This window comes from Monodelphis domestica, chromosome 2 (genome assembly GCF_027887165.1).
Source record: "Monodelphis domestica isolate mMonDom1 chromosome 2, mMonDom1.pri, whole genome shotgun sequence".
Classification (NCBI taxonomy): Eukaryota; Metazoa; Chordata; class Mammalia; order Didelphimorphia; family Didelphidae; genus Monodelphis; species Monodelphis domestica.
Genome location: NC_077228.1, coordinates 374881071 through 374901361, shown reverse-complemented (window position 1 = coordinate 374901361; position 20291 = coordinate 374881071). Strand labels below are relative to the sequence as shown.

Here is a 20291-nt window from a genome sequence, read left to right as displayed (position 1 = left end):
CTTTGGCTGAAAACTGCCTATTCATGTCCCTTGCCCATTTATCAATTGGAGAATGGCTTCATTTTTTTGTACAACTGATTTAGCTCTTTATAAATTTGAATAATTAGACCTTTGTCAGGGGTTGTTGTTATGAAGATTGTTTCCCAATTCATTGCTTCCCTTCTAATTTTGGATGCATTAGTTTTGTTAGTACAAAAACTTTTTAATTTGATGTTATCAAAATTCTTGATTTTACATTTTGTGACTCTTTTTATGTCTTGCTTGGTTTTAAAGTCTTTCCCTTCCCAAAGGTCTGACATGTATACTATTCTGTGTTCACCTAATTTACTTATGGTTTCCTTCTTTATGTTCAAGTCATTCACCCATTCTGAGTTTATCTTGGTGTAGCGTGTGAGGTGTTGATCCAAACCTAATCTCTCCCACACTGTCTTCTAGTTTTCCCAGCAGTTTTTGTCAAATAGTGGATTTCTGTCCCAAAAGCTGGGGTCTTTGTATTTGTCATAGACTGTCTTGCTGAGGTCACTTAGCCCAAGTCTATTCCACTGCTCCTACTTTTTGTCTTAGCCAGTACCAAATTGTTTTAATGACCACTGCTTTATAATATAGTTTGAGATTTGGGACTTCAAGGCCACCTTCCTTTGTTTTTTTTTTTCATTATTTGCCTGCATATCCTTAATCCTTTGTTCTTCCAAATGAACTTTGTTATGTTTTTTTCTAATTCAGTAAAAAATTTTTTTGGAAGTTCAATGGGTATGACCCTAAATAAATAGATAAGTTTGGTTAGGATGGTCATTTTTATTATATTGGCTCATCCAACCTATGTAAATCTTGAAATTTCTCAGACTTGTGAATGTTAAAAATTTCCACATTGAGGAATCCTCCATTGGAACAAATTCCCTACTGGAAACATTCCCCATTTTGATGTGAGAACTCGCCAGGATCAGAAATGGGAGGACCTCTATTCCAACCGTACTTAAGACTGCTTTAGGGGAGAAAACTCCTTGCTAAACAATGAAAGTACTTGGACCCATGCTTATAATAAGGCAAGGAGTTCTTTGAACCATGCCTGTTTTTTTTTAAATTGATACAATGGGATGCTAAGTACCTAAAAGGGTTGAGCAAGTTTTCTCTTAATGAGATTAGTTGACTCAGCTATGTTTTCTCTGGTTCAGACTTACTGAAGGGATTAGTTGACACAGCAGCATTTTCTCTGGTTCAGACTTACTGAGGAGATTAGTCGACTTAGCAGGAATTCAGATGGGCTCTCTTTTAGAAAACATCTACAGTGATTGGTAGATGGAAGAACTTAGGGAAGGTAACATAGGAAAAAAAAACCCTATATAAGAAAAGGAATCCTGAGATCCTGGGAGGCTTGGAGATCCTTAGATCCTTGGATGCTTGGAGATAGATCCTTTTGCAGGAGGCCCTTTGAAGATCTCTTGAGAAGAAGTCCCTTGGGAGGCTGACTCTGGCTGGGACTCCCTCTGGGGAGACTCTGTTCCCCAGACATCATTGCTTAAGACAAATCTTGTGGTGAGTGATAAAAAACCGACTGATTCTCTCTCTCTTAAGACTCAGGTCTAGGCCATGTTGGCTTAAGGCCCTTCATACTTATACCTTTTCTCTCTTTCTCTCTTTCTCTTATTACTCATTGTATTATTAATTAAATTCTCTATAAAACCCAGTTGACTTGGGCATATTCATAATTTGGGAATATATTCCCTGGCGACCACCTTATATTTGATTTAAAACCAAGACACTGTAGTGAAACACATTTTCAGTGGTCAAATTTATTCACCCTCTGATATATCTACCACAATTTATATCTTCCACCATTTTAACTCACTATAGTTTAAAATATCAACCATTTTTAATTATAACAGTTTATGGCATCCACTCTTTTAATCACCACATTTTATGACATCAACTATTTTAAATATTACACCTATGAGCAGTTAATGTTTTTCCAATTGCTCAAGGCTAGTTTTAGTTGTGTGGAGAGTGTTTTGTAGTTGTGTTCATATAGTTCCTGTGTTTGTCTTGGGAAATAGATTCCTAAGTATTTTATTTTGTACAAGCTGATTTTGAATGGGATTTCTCTTTCTAATTCTTGCTGCTGAGATGTGTGGGAAATATATAGAAATGCTGATGATGTATGTGGGTTTGTTTTGTATCCTGCAACTTTGCTAAAGTTGTTGATTATTTCGATTAGCTTTTTGGTTGAATCTCTAGGATTCTTTAAGTAGACCATCATATCATCTGCAAAGAGTGATAGCTTGGTCTCCTCATTGCCAATTTTAATACCTTCAATTTCTTTTTCTTCTCTAATTTCTACTGCTAGCATTTCTAGTACAATGTTAAATAATAGAGGTGATAATGGGCATCTTTGCTTCACTCCTGATCTTATTGGGAATGCATCTAGTTTATCCCCATTGCAGATGATGTTTGCTTATGGTTTTAGATATATACTGTTTATTATTTTTAGGAAAGACCCTTCTATTCCTATGCTTTCTAGGGTTTATAATAGGAATGGGTATTGTATTTTATCAAAGGCTTTTTCTGTGTCTATTGAGATAATCATGTGATTTTTGTTGGTTTGCTTGCTGATATGGTCAATTATGTGGATGGTTTTCCTAATATTCAACCATCCTTGCATTCCTGGTATAAATCCCACTTGATCATAGTGAATGACCCTCCTGATCACTTGCTGAATTCTTTTTGCTAGTATCCTGTTTAAGATTTTTGCATCTATGTTCCCTCTTTTTAAAAAAATTTTTTAAACCCTTACCTTCCGTCTTGGAGTCAATACTGTATATTGGCTCCAAGGCAGAAGAGTGGTAATGGCTAGGCAATACTTGCCCAGGGTCACACAGCTGGGAAGTGACTGAGGCCAGATTTGAACCTAGGACCTCCAGTCTCTAGGACTGACTCTCAATCTACTGAGCTACCTAGCTGCCCCCTCCCTATTTTTTTTTAAGAGACGCAATTAGTTAAAATGTTATGTATCCCTATAAAAAAAAAAAGAGGTCATTGGTAACTCTTAAAAATTGTTATCACCTGGGCAGCTAGAAGAATTACATTTAGAGGAAACAGTGACAAACTGTATAGGATGAAAGGGCAAAACATTAATAGGTATATAGATAAATGCATGCATAAATACATATACATATGTATATATGTGTATACACACACACACAACTAGGTTTATACTAAAAGAAATAGGAAAAGAAACAAATGGGGGTAAATTTATATATCACAACGAAGCTAATGGCATGAGGGGGGAAAACATCAATACACTAGAAGGGTAAAGATGTTCGAGATAGGAAATAATCAACTCTTACATGCTTTGAAATTGACCCAAAGAGGGAAGAACAATCCAATCCATTGCAGCAGAGAATAGATTTGCTCCATATAGGGGAATAGAAGGGTAACAAATGGAGTGGTGGGGAGGGAAGCAGTACAAGGGAGGGAGAGGGTGGGGGGGGGTAATTTTAGAAAGACTACAGGGAAAATAAGGGGGGGGAGAAGGGAAGGGGGTTTAAAGGGAAGTAAAATAAGGGTGGGAACTAGGGGGACTGATTAAAAACAAACATTGGTGTAGAAGGAAATAGTGAAAGAAGAAAAGGCAAGACCAGAGTAGAAATAAAAATGCTGGAAAATACACAGCTAGTAATCATAACTCTGAATGTGAATGGAATGAACTCATCCAGAAAATGCAAGCGAATAGCAGAGTGGATTAGAATCCCAAACCCTACCATATGTTGTCTACAAGAAACACACATGAGGAAGGAAGATACACATAGGGTAAAAGTAAGGACGGAGCCAAATCTATTGGGCATCAACTGATAACAAGAAGGCAGGAGTCACAATCATGATATCTGACAAAGCCAAAGTAAAAATAGATCTTGTTAAGAGAGATAGGGAAGGTAATTACATCCTGATAAAGGCAGCAGAGACAATGAGGAAATATCAGTACTCAACATGTATGCACCAAATGGCATAGCATCCAGATTTTAAAGGAGAAATTAGTAGAGCTCAAGGATGAAATATATAGAAAAACTATACTAGTGGGAGACCTGAACCTTCCTCTGTCTGAACTAGATAAATCAAACCAAAAATAAATAAGAGGTAAGAGAAGTGAATATAATCTTGGGAAAATTAGAGTTAGTAGACATGTGGAGAAAACTAAATAAGGACAAAAAAGGAATATACCTTCTTTTCAGCAGCACATGGTACATTCACAAAGATTGACCATGTATTGGGGCATAAAAATTTGCAAACAAGTGCAAAAGAGCAGAAATAATAAATGCAACCTTCTCAGATCACAATTCAATGAAAATAATAATTAGTAAGGATACATGGAGAGGTAAATCAAAAACTAATTGGAAATTAAACAATACAATACTCCAAAACCAGTTAAAGAACAAATCATAGAAACAATTAATAACTTCATTGAAGAAAATGACGATGATGAGAATCCTTTTAAAACTTATGGGATGCAGCCAAAGCAGTACTCAGGGGGAAATTTAAATCCTTGAGTTCATATATTAATGAATTAAGAAGGGCAAAAAAGTCAATGAATTGGGCATGTAAATTAAAAAACTACAAAGTGAACAAATTAAAAATCCTCAGATGAATACTAAATTAGAGTTCCAAAAAATCAAAGGAAAAATTAATAAAATTGAAAGTCTAAGAACTTTGATCTAATAAATAAGACTAGAAGCTGGTACTTTGAAAAAACAAATAAAATAGACAAAGTACTGGTCAGTCTAATTAAAAAAAGGAAAGAAGAAAACCAAATTGACAATATCCAAGATGAAAAGGGAGACTTCACCTCTAATGAAGAGGAAATTCAGGCAATCATTAAAAACTACTATGCCCAATTATATGGCAACAAATATGGCAATCTAGGTGATATGGATGAATACTTACAAAAATATATGTTGCCTAGACTAACAGAGGAAGAAATAAATTACCTAAACAACCCCATATCAGAAAAAGAAATTGAATAAGCCATCAAAGAACTCCCTAAGAAAAAATCCCTAGGTCCAGATGGATTCACAAAAGAATTCTATCAAACATTCAAAGAACAATTAATTCCAATATTATACAAACTATTTGACAGAATAAGCAAAGAAGGAGTTCTACCAAATTCATTTTATGACACAAACATGGTATTAATCCCAAAACAAGGCAGGTCAAAAACAGAGAAAGAAAACTATAGACCAATCTCCCTAATGAATATAGATGCAAAAATCTAAAATAGGATACTAACAAAAAGATTCCAGCAAGTCATCACAAGAGATATTTACTATGACCAGGTAGGATTCATACCAGGAATGCAAAGATGGTTCAATATTAGGAAAACCACCCACATAATTGACCATATTAATAAGTAAAGTGACAAAAATCACATGATTATCTCAATAGATGCAGAAAAAAGTCTTTGATAAAATACAACACCCATTCCTATTGAAAACACTAGAAAGTATAGGAATAGAAGGGTCTTTCCTAAAAATAATAAACAGTATATATCTGAAACCATCAGCAAACATCATCTGCAATGGAGATAAACTAGATGCATTCCCAATAAGATCAGGAGTGAAGCAAGGATGTCCATTATCACCTCTATTATTTAACATTGTACTAGAAATACTAGCAGTGGAAATTAGAGAAGAAAAAGAAATTGAAGGTATTAAAACTGGCAATGAGGAGACCAATTTATCACTCTTTGCGGATGATATGATGGTTTACTTAAAGAATCATAGAGAATCAACCAAAAAGTTATCAACAGTCAACAATTTTAGCACAGTTGTAGGATACAAAATAAACCTGCATAAGTCATCAGCATTTCTATATATGTCCAATGCATTTCAGCAGCAAGAATTAGAAAGAGAAATTCCATTTAAAATCACCCTAGGAAATATAAAACACTTATGAATCTAACTGCCAAGACAAACACAGGAACTATATGAACACAAATACAAAACACTCTCCACACAGTTAAAACTAGATCTAAACAATTGGAAAAACATCGATTGCTCATGGATAGGACAAGCTAACATAATAAAAATGACAATCCTACCCAAATTAATTTACTTATTTAGTGCCATACCCAGTGAACTACCAAAAAACTTTTTTACTGAATTAGAAAAAAACATAACAAAGTTCATTTGGAAAAACAAAAGATCAAGGATATCCAGGGAAATCATGAAAAAAAAATGCAAAGGAAGGAGAACTTTCAGTCCCAGATCTCAAACTATACTATAAAGCAGTGGTTATCAAAACAATTTGGTACTGGCTAAGAGACAGAAAGGAGGATCAGTGGAATAGTCTTGGGGTAATGGCCTCAGCAAGACAGTCTATGATAAACCTAAAGATCCCAGTTTTGGAGACCAAAACCCATTATTTGATAAAAACTGCTAGGAAAATTGGAAGACCGTATGGGGGAGATTAGGTTTGGATCAACATCTCACACCCTACACCAAGATAAACTCAGAATGGGAGAATGACTTGAACATAAAAAAGGAAACTATAAGTAAATTAGGTGAACACAGAATAGTATACTTGTCAAATCTTTGGGAAAGGAAAGACTTTAGAAACAAGCAAGAGCTAGAAAAAATCTCAAAATATAAAATCAATAATTTTGATTACATCAATTAAAATTAATCAATTAAAATTACATCAATCAAAATTAAAAAGCTTTTGTACAAACAAAACGAATGCATCCAAAATTAGAAGGGAAGCAACAAATTGGGAAACCATCTTCATTACAAAAACCTCTGACAAATGTCTAATTACTCACATTTATAAAGAGCTAAATCAATTGTACAAAAAATCAAGCCATTCTCCAACTGATAAATTGGCAAGGGACATGAATAGGCAATTTTCAGTTAAAGAAATCAAAACTATTAATAAGCACATGAAAAAGTACTCTAAATCTCTGATAATCAAAGAGTGAGGTTTCACCTCACACCTAGCAGATTGGCTAACATGACAGCAAAGGAAAGTAATGAATGCTGGAGGGGATGTGGCAAAGTTGGGATATTAATGCATTGCTGGTGGAGTTATGAATTGATCCAACCATTCTGGAGGGCAATTTGGAACTATGCCTAAAGGGCTATAAAAGACTGTCTGCCCTTTGATCCAGTCATAGCACTGCTGGGTTTGTACCCCCAAAGAGATAATAAGGAAAAAGACATGTACAAAAATATTCATACCTGCTCTCTTTGTGGTGGCAAAAAAATTGGAAAATGAGGGGATGTCCTTCAATTGGGTAATGGCTGAACAAATTGTGGTATATGTTGGTGATGGAATACTATTGTGCTCAAAGGAATAATAAAGTGGAGGAATTCCATGGAGACTGGAACAAACTCCAGGAATTGATGCAGAGTGAGAGGAGCAGAACCAGGAAAACATTGTACACAGAGACTGATACACCATGGTACTATTGAATGTAATAGACTTCTCCATTAATGGCAATGCAATGACCCTGAACAACTTGGAGGAACCTAGGAGAAAAACCACTATCCACATCCAGAGGAAACACTGTGGGAGTAAAAACACCGAAGCAAAACAACTGCTTGAATACATGGGTTGAAGGGATATTGTTGAGGATGTAGACTCTAAATGAACATCCTAGTGTAAACAACAACATGGAAATAGGTTCTAATCGAGGACACAAATAATACCCAATGAAATTGCATGTTGGCAGCAGGAAGAATGGATGGAGGGGAGGGAGGGAAATAATGTGATTATTGTAACCAAGGAATAATGTTCTAAACTGACTAAATAAACTTATTCAAATGGAAAAAAATCAATCAATCAATCAAAAAAAAAAGGAGGCAAAGCTGTTAGTTAACTCTGAAGTGAGTCAAATTCCAACGCAGATTAACTGCATCGCATTTTGAAGCATTATTAAATGCTTAAAGTAGATTATAAAATTCTATTATGATACAATTAACTATTTTTTGCTTATTTTATTCCAACAAAACACCTGGGTAGTTACTCTAAATTTCATAGTATGTGAATTACACAATTTAATTTAAGCTCTTGGTGGGTTCTGCTATCTTCAGAGGGGAATGGGAAGTTTTGAAAGTAGTAAAGAATAAAGGTTCTCTACAAAATGCCCCCTCTTGAGCTGGGTCTTCACAGTGGTTTCATTATTTTTTAACTGACATCAAAGCCTGAAACCTCCAAAACACATTCCAAACCAAACCAAAGAGGATAATTTACTTATTTACCATAATTGTATCTGTTATTGAAAATTAGTTGTCTATGCCTGCCCACTGACCCAGCAATACTATTTCTGGACTTGTACCCCAGAGAAAATAGGGAAAAAATATCTATACAAAAATATTTATATCTGTGCTCTTTGTAGTGGCAAAAAATTGGAAAATAAGGGGATGCCCTTCGATTGGGAAATGGCTAAAATATTGTGGTATCTGATGGTGATGGAATTACTATTGTGCTGAAAGGATTGATGAACTGAAGGAATTCCATGTGAACTGGAATGACCTCCAGGAATTGATGCAGAGTGAAAGGAGCAGAACCAGGGGAACATTGTACACAGACTGATACATTGTAGCACACTCAAATGTAATAGACTTTGCTACTAGTAGCAATGCAATGATCCAGGACAATCCTGAGGAACTTATGAGAAAGAATGCTATCCACATCCAGAGAAAGAACTGTGGGAGTAGAAAAACAATAGAAAAACATATGATCTATCATTTTGTTCTATAGGTATATGATTGGGAATTTTGGCTTTAAAAGATCATTCTATTGCAAATATGAATAATATGGAAATAGGTTTTGAACAATTATATATATATGTAACCCAGTGGAAACGCTCTTCAGCTCAGGGAGAGGGGAGCAAAGAGGGGAGGGAAAGATCATGAATCATGTAACCGTGGAAAAATATTCTAAATTAATTAATTAATCATTTAAAAAAATAAAATAGAATGTAAGCCCCTCAAAAAAAATAAAAGAAATAGTCATTAAATTTCTAAATTTACACATCCTTGGTAAAGTCCTCAATTTTTCAATAAGAAGACAGTTATTTTGTAAAATATTTACACTCAACAATTCCAAATGTTTAATTACTATGTCTATGTATTTCACTAAAAAAAAAATTAAGGATTATATTAAACTATAAAGTAGCAGCTAAATGCCATGTCTTTTCAGATTGACGCAAACCCTAAGCTAGACCATGAGGATTTAGGTCTTCCATAAAAACAAACAAACAAACAATCCTAAAATTTACACTCAGTCAGAATTTCCAAAATTATATTTGGGTCTTTAGTAGAATAAAACATTGTTCACTTAATTAAAAGGTGGTATGGTACAAAGGAAGGAAATAGCAACCAAAGGACCTGGTGTTAATTCCTTTTTCTGTCATTTATAATCACATGATTTTCCACAAAAAAAAAAAAAATCACTTCACTTCTCCAGTCATAACTTTCCTCATCTGTAAAGTGGAGAAGTTGTCAGAGGAGATAATGTTTTAGGTTCCTTCCTACCCTAAATTTAAGATCCTATGAATTTTACAAATCCACTATTCATGCCACATTACCTTAAATTTCAATGTCATATCAATGTTAATTCTAGAAACTTCTGTCAGAAATAACTGTGATAAGATTAAGTAACTGACTTCATATACTTTTTTTTCAAAAGAGAATGGCATCAAGGCACTTTTTAAAAATGTAACACACATTTTGAGATTTTGCAGTTGACTAAAAGGGAGAAAAAATACCTTCTTCTTATCTGTGAAAGTCTCATGGTATTCTTATGATGTAAGTAAAAATCTGTTGGGAGCTCCCAGAGATGAGGTTTGCCTTCAGTGGGATGGAATACTCCCAGAAACAAGTTAATGGAATCTTGTCTATCAGCATCTAAAAAGCAAAAATACATATTTCAAGAAATTCATCATTTATTGACACAACATGAAGGAGATGGTTTTACAAAATAAATACAAAGAGTATGTATAGGTATAACTGTGTGTCCGTGTAATTTGTGACTCAAAAGAACAATTTAACTTCAAAATTTCATATAAAAAACACTTTCACAAAAACAGCCAGCAGGTATTTGTTCAGAACAGAAATCTTAAGCAAAAATACTGCTTTCCTCTTATCTCCCTTCATTTATATCTCCAAATATTATAAAGAAAAAACAGAGTTTCATTTCTAAGCAAAAGTAATGAGGGAGCATATTTCTGACTTGTTGAATCAGGCCAGAGAGTTTCTTTCTATCCATCAGAAGAAATGAAAACATGAAAAAATTGACATTTTCATAGAATTATAAAGGGCAATTTCCCCAAAATCTCTAATTCTTGAGACTATTAACCTAACAGAGAGTGAGGAAAATGTTTATAAAGTCTTAAAATACTCTATCAATGTGAGTTGGCATCACAGCATAGTAAAAAGAAAGCCAGCCTTGGAGTCAGGGTTCAAGTTTCTGGGTTCAAGTCCTCACTGATACATAATGCTGTGTGAACTGTAAATCATTTAACTCCTCAGTGCCCTCATCAACTTGCTAAGTCTTTAAGTCACAGAGAAGGTAGGTGGTGACCCAAATTGGTAGAGAGGATGTTCTTCACTAGAAATTCCCTAAACATACCAAAGCACAGGTATGATTTTTCTTTTATGAGAGGCAATGTGGTATAATGGTCAGTGAACTGGCTCCAAAACCAGGAAGACCAGAGATCAAGTCCTATCCAATCCTAAACGAGATTTAACCTCTTGGTGCTCCCAGCAGATCTCTGAAGACCATAAATTATAGAGAAGCTGCTACCTGCACTGGAAGAGGGAATTTCCTCACCTGGGAATTACCTAAATTAGTAAAACCACAGTTCTAGGCCTTGTCTTTTATCTTCAGAATCACTATTATCATTATCAGGCAAAACAAAAGTTACCATAACACATTAATTTTCACTTTGCTTCAAAGGAGTCAAGGGAAGAGATCACTGAACTGAAAAACAAAAACAAAAACAAAAACAACTAAATGATCTCTCTCTTAAATCTGTCAGTTACTCCCCCTTCAAACTTAAGCTTGTCAGATTTTTTATATTCCTGTCTCACAAACCTTGAAATGATAACAATCACTTGTTTCACCAACTAGATAGTTATGCCATATTCTGTTCTTCCTAAGAAGTGAGAAACAGTTCTCTCTCAATTTTCTGTCATACCAAAGACAGGGCAGATGCATAGATGTATATATTTTTAATAGGATGTACATCCAGGAAATTTGAATATTTATCATAAAAAATTCTACAAACTAAAAAAAATAGCTAAACTTAATTCTAAAAATATACAACTAACCATTATTTTTTTTAACAAAACAAATTTTGACATATATAATCCAGCTTGAATTGCTTGACACCTCTGGGAGAGGGGAGGGAAGAAGGGCAGGAGAAAATTTGGATCATATAACTCAGAAAACTCATGTGGAAGTTTGTTTTTAAAATAAAAATAAATATAGATACAAATTTTGCAAAGTGGCTCCTTTTAATCAAATTCCCCTACCTTAAAATTACAGAACAATTTTAGTTTTATCTTGCTGGCTTAAAAAAAGCAGACCTTTCGAACTCCAAAGTTACCAATGATCTGATAGCTGCCTAATCTAATGGCCTTTTCTCAATACTTATTCTTCTTGACCTCTCTGCAGCCTTTGAAACTCTTCCTCTTGGATGTTTTATGTGTTTTTCTTTTCTAGGCTTTTCTAACGTGCATTCTGCTGGTTCTCCTCCTACCTGTTTCACTACTACTTCCCAGACTCCTTTGCTAGATCTTCACCTATAAAACTGTGTGGGCCTTTTCAGGCCTCATCCTGGTCCCTCTTCTCTTTTCCTTCTACACATAATCTTGCTTTAAGATCTCATCAGTCCCATGGACTCAGTTATCATCTCTATACAGATGACTCCAATATCTATATACCTAACCCTGAGCTCCAGTCTCACATCACCAATTGTCTTTTGTTCATCTCAAACTAAATGGCCCATAGGTATCACAAATTCAGTATCAGAACCCATTATTTTTCACCCTGAATGTCCCTTCTTCCAAAAGTCCCTATCACTATTGAGGGCACTGCCACTGTCCTAGTCTCATTGTCATCCTCAATTCTTTTCTTGTACCCATTCCACATATCCAGTCTGCTGTCCAATCTTATTGTTTCTCCTATCACAGTATCTCTCATGGACATCCTCTTCTCTCCAGTCAAACAGTCACCACCCTAGTACAGGCCCTCATTGCTTCTCGACTAGACTATTGCATGGCCTGCTAACTGGCTTCTGATCAAGCCTCTCTCTATTTGAATCTATCTTTTACTCAGCTGCCAGTGATTTTTCTAAAGTGTAGATCTAACCACATCATTTCCCCTTCTCATTTGGTTCTAGTAGCTCCCCATTTCTTCCTGGATAAAACAAAAAGCTTAGTATGTAATGCCCTTCATAACTGGGCCCCTTGCTACCTTTGCAGTCTTCTTCCATTTACATCTTGAGTCCTCCTCCTCAAGCTATAATCTAGCTGACCTGATCCATAACATTCTATCTCCTCTCTCCTTATCCTTGCTCCAGATTGCTCTGCCTCATCTTCACCCCCAAGTGTCCCTCAATTTCATTAAGACTGTGCTCAAATCTCCTCATTTGCAGAAGCCTTTATAGCTCCTGCTCCCATCACTGCTAGTGGAATCCTTTTGAAATGATCTTCCAGACACTCTGCATATAGTTTGTTTATACAAACTAGTTATTTCCATGCTGGCTTGTAGACTGTGAGTTCCTTAAGGGAAGGGTTTTTTGTTTTTTTTTTTTGGCCTTTCTTTCAATTTATGCATTAAGTGTTAATGGTTTTAACTGTGTTAATAGTGTTAATAATAAAAGTGTTAATAAAAGCATACTGATCGAGTAGTACCATCTCCATCATCAGGCCAGTACCTATCAGAAGCATGCTCTGGGGAGCCATAGAATTAAGTATCTTTATTTATCCAAACAATGAATGAAACTGCCCTAATAATAGGCTTCCATTCTCCACACTCCAGGGAAGCCTCTTCCAAATTCCCATCAGGATGGCTATCAACACAACCAGCTTGGCAAAAGTGTTAAAGGGTTGAATTGACCAGAGGCCAAAGTCTCTTCCAGATTCCCCCAATATTGGGCAGAAATATGGCTCCACTGCATCAGTGGGGGAAGAGAAAGGCTGTACTAGCAACCAAATCAAGTCACAAACTCTGGCCAGTCAGACAAAACATTCTTGCATTAACCACAGGGAGGAAAGAGATCTTTCTACTCACTCTCTCACTTAAACACATAGCTCACCACAACCACTAACTGTACTATTGTGCTCTAGCACTTTTCCTGCTCCCAGACTGGCTCCAAACCCCACCAATTTTGCAATAATAGGGGCAACCTGCCTTATTCCTTGATGAAAAGGGGTATTTTGGAGCCAACCCTAATAAACTGTTAATTTCAGTGTAAGCATTTACTCTTGGAAACTGGAGAACTCTACAAATCAGGGCTTCATTTATGCTATTTCATTCACTGTTTAGACTTAAGAAAGAGATAAAGAGAAAATGTTAATAATGCAAATGAAACTTAAGTAGTCTTTTTTTTTTTTCCAGAGAGCTGATTGTTAAACATCTAAAAGCCCACCTCTGACATCTTCTCTCCACTCCTCCCAATTGTCCCCAACCACTATCCTGGAGCATCTAAAGCTATGTAGGGAATCTTCCACTGGAAAGAACAACTCCTCTGCTTCTCTTCCCCTCCTAGCTCTCCCACCCTTCTTCCTTATTTTACATATGGGGAAACTGAGGTCCAAAGAAGGGGGTGGCTTGTCCAAGGTCATAGGATTAAGGCCAGAATCAGGAATTGTAATCCAATGTCCCTTTCTTCTTCTTTTTCCTTTTCTCTTCACTCTTCTTTCACTAATTTCTCTCAATTATTTCATGGTTTGGGGAGAAGAAACAGTAAGTATTAAAAGGCAGTTTAAGAAAACAAGGACAAAAAATTGATGACATGTAGAACAAAAAGAAAAAGATCAAAGAAAATTAAAGGCCTGACATCTCATTAGCTCCCATGAAGAAAAGATAATTACCCCTCAAAATAAGTGAGAGAATGCAGGCCAAAACACACTATATTTCACTTTGTTCTTTTTTTCCACTTTTTCCTTGTTTTGTGATCTCTTCTACAAAATTATTCCTATGGAAAATGTTTTATCTGATTGCACATATAAAATCTGTATCAGATCATTTACCATCTCAGGGAGGGTGAAGGATGGGAGGCAGGGAGAGAAATTGGAACTTAAAAAGTATTTTAAAATGTTATTACATGCAATTGGGGAAAAATAAAATATTATTTAAAAAAATAAGTGAGAAAGAGAATCTTATTCATAAAAGTTACCATCTCTCTTCACTGTTAACTTGGGAACTTGAAATCTCACAAATTAAGTACAAAGATACAAAATAGATGTATGTGTGCAGCAACCCACTGCTTAAGCACTAGTTTGAACACACCAGAAAATCAGGCAGTATTTTTATTGAATTAGGCCTTAGCCTACTGTTCAGTCTTAGCTTCCAACTGGGCTCCTATGAAAAACTAGTAAATCATGATATTTGGTCCAGGGGAAATGGTAAGACCCCAGAACCTCAAAAAGCTCCATAATTAGTTTACTTACACTCCTCATGAAAAGAGAGTTGAATATATATAGGTCTGTTTGGCAATAAACAGATTACTTCAGATTCTAGATGCTTAAAAACACATATACGTACATACTATAACAAAAATAAAATATGTAACTTAGCATTAGGACTTGTGTTAAAAAAAAAAACACAGAATACCTGTTCTTTTTTTTCTAACAATAAAAGAAGCTCTATAAAACATAAGGCCATACTGCCATTTGGGGAGAGTATATTTCCCTGTTCAAGTAAGATATCCCTAACCAGATAACTTCAAGAGTAAGTAGATTGCCATTTAGAACTGTCAATCAACTATAATATTTTCCTATTTTCAGGGTTTGGCCAAGCATTATATTCTAGGTTAAATAGTTTTGTTTCATTTATCAATGTTTTCTTGTATAACACTAGTTTGCATTCTATTTATTGATCATAAAGATCTTCCTTGGCTATCTTCCATGCCTGTAATTCTCTCCCTTATCATCTTCATCTCTCCTGGTTTCCCTAGCTTCCCTCAAGTCCTAGATAAAATTCTTCTTTCACATTCTCCATGAATGCTGGTGCCCTTCCTTTGTAAGTATATCCAATTTAAATTTTATGTATCTTGTTTGTACATGGTTGTTTCCATGTCGTCTCAGACTAAAAGCAGGCACTGCTTGGGTGATCTTTTTTTTTTTGCCTTTCTTTGATTCCTCATCACTTTGCACAGTCCCTGGCACATAGTAGATACTTAATAAATATCTGCTGATTTGACTTCAGAAGGCTCTGGATAAAGTTTTTATTCATATGAAGAAGAAAGGATATAAAGGATATTTTTAAAAATAATCATTCTTGAATCATCGGGAACTATTACTGCAAATTATTTATCTAATTCACAAGAAATAATTGATTTTACAAATTCAGGGAGTTGTCAGAGCTATCAACAGAGCTACTTTTTAACTGTTCTCTTTCAAGAACCAAAAAAAGCCACCTGTGCCTTATAATCAGAATGGCAGGTGAAGCCAGGAGCCAAGTATGCATAGCAATTTTATTTAACATATGGAAAATGTAAGCAAATATGCATGATCACAAAATAGTCAGTTTTAGGAAGATAGACTTAAAACTGGAAGAGGCCTTAAAAGATCATCTACCAAACCTTTTTTACAAATAAGAAACATGAGAGGGGAAGAGACCTGACTAAGATAGGTAGGTCATACATTATAGTCCTTAATTAGGAACAACTATAATTAACACTAAATCAGTTTAAAAGAGACTCTGAAAGGAAAAAAAAAAGCTTAGCCTGATTTTGTCTAGGGGAAAAAAAGTATATATGAAGTGTTATACAAGAAACAACAAAAATCCTAATCAGGCCTTTGTATTTCTCTAGAGTTCTAAAATTATCTATACCTCTCCATTTACCTGAAAAAGCATTACTGTAATATCTAGACAGAGTTTGCATGATGTCTTTAGAATGCTGGGTCCATGGAGCTATCTTCCTATAAGTTTTTACTCGATGAACAAGCTGAGAACCCCCATACTGAAGAGACAGTGTATCACCATGATCTTCATATAGTTCTTCAAAAAGCCTAAACAGAAGACAATGCACATTTAAGAATTTTAACAGAACTCTTTACAAAATCATTTCTTTGGGCTATGGCCTTGAGATAACCTCTTGCTTCTGACTTTCCTATGCTTTTTTTCTCTTTTTTCCTTCAAGTCAAAGGTCAATTTTATTCATATTGAAGTTAGAATTCCTCTATTATGCTTTCATTCTATTAGTATTTCAGTGGCCAAAATATGCAAACAAATATTCATTTAAAGTAACCTAAGCAGAAACACAATGAGCTGAGAAAAATTGTCTGTCTGCTTCTGACTTTTTGCAGCTCACATTTGACATCTATTTTATTTCTAAAATGCCTTCTTTAAAAAGGCAAGCTCTTGTCATACAAAGTTATAGCAAAATCATTCCCTAAAAAGAATACATAATTCTAATTTGTGCATATTTAAAATCTGTTAAGATTTCTAGTTACAATGAAATCTGTGAAGGTGACTGTCTCAACTTTGCTTTAACTTTTTTTTTCAGGACAGGCAAGAACAGATGTATTTTTAAAGTAGCCTTTTATTTTAATTCTGTTCTTTGATTAATAAAAACTAACTTTTTATATATGTGTAGTCAGAAATACAAATTCCTACTAAGAAATAAAATTGCTTTTCTTTTTTATCTAAAATGTCTCATGAGGTTCTGAGGAACCTCAGCTTGCATGTGAATGAAGTAATAAATGAAGCACTTATTAAGCATCTACTACATTATGTGCGGAACACTGTGCTAAGTACTAGGAATGTAAATAAAAAATACAAGAGTCATTGCTTTCAAAGTGCTAACATTTTAGTGAAATATAAAAAAGTTCAGCTCCTCAAATAAGTCCTATTTATTTAAAACTCAAAAAATATAGGGAAAAGTTGCATGATATATCTTTATTAAATATTAATGTTCAAAGAATTGATTTGATTCATATTACATAAAAATATATAAAACATAAAAAACATAAAAAACATAAAAAATATAATAACTTAGGAACTGAATTAAATAACATGACCACAAGATCAATTAGCATGTCTAACTATTTCATAAAAGCATCAAATATAATGAACACTTTAAAAATGTCATAAACATTTACTTTGTGCTATTAAGCTGAAGTAATGGTATATAAAACAAATCTTACCTAACTGCATCCGTATCAAACTGTAGATTAGGTTTGTCGATCAACCCCAAGGAATATAGCTGATAAGCTAAAGCACACTTTCCTACCATGAACTGGGCTGTATTAGTGCGGTCTAAGCAATCCACACAATTGGTTCGAAGAACTCCAGTCTAAGAAATGAATGACATAAGATTCTTCTGTCATTATAATGTAATCATAACTATTTTGAATATACATTTCATAATAGTCTGGTTTTCTTTTCTTTTTTTAAGAGTAATAGGAGGTATTCATATACTGAGTTTCAGAGCTGGAAGAGACCTTAGCACTCATATATCCTAACTTGTACCCCTCAAAGTAATTCATTGTCTTACAAGTGATTATGCATTTAAAGAACTCCAAAGAAGAAAAACCTGATACTAGTTGCCCATTTCTCTTTGAAACATCTCTATTTGCCAGGAAGCTTTTCCAGACATTATGCCTACATTTGCTTCTTTGTACCTACTACCATTTATCCCATCCGATGCCAAAGAACGAATGTAATTATTCAAAATGCAGTATTTAAAGAGCTATCATGCACCTTCTCCCCACCATCTTTATGCTAATTATCCTTTAACTGAACTACATATAATATGAACTCAAGGTTCTTCACCATTCTCGTTGCTCTTCTCTAGACATTCTCTAACTTATTCATGCCCTTCCTAAAGCTTGGTGTCCATACCCGAGCACAATATTTTGTATACCATGGCTACATGGTACCTTCTCAGTGCCTAGCTATCATATTTTTGGTATTAGTCAAGGCTGTGATAAGGCTTTTCTAAGACAGCCTAAGGTTCTGTCTCTGATAAGGCACTCATCTCTCTCTCACTGCATTTCATTAATCCCAGAGGGTGGTTTGAGAGCCCTAGATGTAATAGGATCTCTCTGATGCACAGCTTACTGTGGAAATTTATGGAGAAATGAGATCTTCTAATAAACTATAATTTCCATGAAGGCAGGGATTGTATATTATCTTAATTTGGTATCTCATCCAATCCCAAACTCAGAGCAAATTCCTAATAAACATTTGTGGAATTAAATCTCAATATAGTTATTAGTTAAATGACTGCTATTTCCAGAACAAAGATTCTATAAGTAGTAAGTAAAATCCATTAAATATTCAGCATTTGGCATTGGAAATATCTAAGAAGAAATTTTTAAGAAGCTAGGACATTAAAAATCAGCTATATGTTAAATTATGTCCCAAGCAAATATACTTCTCCATATTTGTTTTCAGACTTCTATATTATATTAATAGATACATTTTCTATTAACCATTACTATTTTCTATACCTGCAAGCGACCAGTGGGAACTACACATCCTCCTAGTTCATTCCACCTGTTTTAAAAGAAAGATTATTTTTTAATTTCAGAAGGTAAATTGCATATTGACTTTTGTTCATTGTAAATTGCCATAACATAAAAGCAAGAGAGCTAGAAAGAACAGCAAGAACTGAATTGATACAAAGTCCTCTTTGCACACAGATTAATATATAAACCAAACAAAATAGATTGTTAACATTTCTGTGCTAAACATGTCCAGGAAAGAAACTTCTGTAACCTACCTTAGTAAACAATTCTAACATTTTTCTCTCCCACAAAAGAAATTATTCTTCAAATTCAACCAATATTCCTATTGTGTATTTTTTTATCTCACAAGCATAAAGAATAAGTATTAAAATCATCTTCATAAAATATTTCATAAACTAAAAGATATAACATCATTTTCTTCAGCCTTTTCTCCTCAAAAAAAAAAAAAAAACCTCAATCATTCCTTCAACTTTCTTCCTGGGACTTATTTTCCATCATTTCAATTGCTTTAGTTCATTTGCCTCTAGAGCCTCTCCAATTTCTCCACATCCTTTTGAAAATGTGATGCCCCAAAGTAGATAAGATGCTAACTCTAGTAGGATCAATGCTTAATCTTTTTCCATTGTACTTGAAATACTTTTTATTATTGTTTACCAAAGCTCTTCTCTACTGTACCTCAGTGCCTCCCCAAATTTATTTAAATATATGAGAAAATTAACATGTATATAGTATTTCATGTTAGTTATTTACATTAAGGGAGAATCTAGTTGAACTATATAACTACATAAAGAATTGCACTGCCTAAATTATGTGTTTCATTTTGGCCATCAAGTCTCCTTTCCAAGGACCCAGATAAGGACTAGAATTGTGACTTCACTAGTATAAGAAACTTCATACTTTTTCTGTACTACTTTCAAGTATATCTAAGTAAAATGCTGAATTTTTGTATTGTTGATTTAGCTCACAGATAATCAGCTCCTCAACTCTACCAATGCAGGTTGGTACCTTCTCTGCAATTCATAGTCTTAAGAGTTGCCTAGAATGATGAGAAGTTGAGTGACTTATGCTGGGAATTTGGAGAAGGAAGGGAAGGGTAGGATCTAAAAATGTCTTCCTGGCCTCAAGGCTGGCACTTGATCCATATCACACTACCTCTCTATAAATCATGACAAATAATTTGCTATCCTCTGAAAATACTGAAAATTCTAGTACATTTACATATAAATGAGTCACAAAGTCACAAAGTGTATAATTCTGTCAATTCCCTTAGTACAACTGACTCATGTATGATATAAGATGTTTCTGTTCATGCCAGAGGACAAGAAGTTGTACTATTGGAGTGGGAAGGGATTAGAGAAAAAAATGAACACACAGTAGATGCAAAGGGCTAAAAATATTCTTTTATTTGACTTTTACTTCTGTTGTTGCTTCTCCCTACCCCCAAATCTGAATTTTCAAACATGTGAAACTAAAAAAACTTGCAATAATTAGTATTGACCCAATTCCTCAGGAGCCAGTTATTCAAAGTCAACTAATAAAGATCTCTCTTTTTTAAAATATCAAGCAAGAATGCAATGACAAAGGTACAGCTAGTACCTT

General features: G+C 34.5%; 1 protein-coding gene across 1 annotated transcript in view; it reads right to left on the bottom strand.

Moving 5' to 3' along the window:
* FIG4 (FIG4 phosphoinositide 5-phosphatase) overlaps positions 1 to 20291 on the bottom strand; it is a 150049-nt gene that overhangs the window by 55597 nt on the left and 74161 nt on the right. The window contains exons 13-16 of the mRNA XM_007484429.3: positions 18675 to 18720; positions 17367 to 17515; positions 16063 to 16229; positions 9755 to 9893 (exon numbers count right to left, since the gene is read on the bottom strand). Of these exons, the coding sequence (XP_007484491.2) occupies positions 9755 to 9893; positions 16063 to 16229; positions 17367 to 17515; positions 18675 to 18720 (501 nt within the window). The remainder of the gene's footprint in view (positions 1 to 9754; positions 9894 to 16062; positions 16230 to 17366; positions 17516 to 18674; positions 18721 to 20291) is intronic.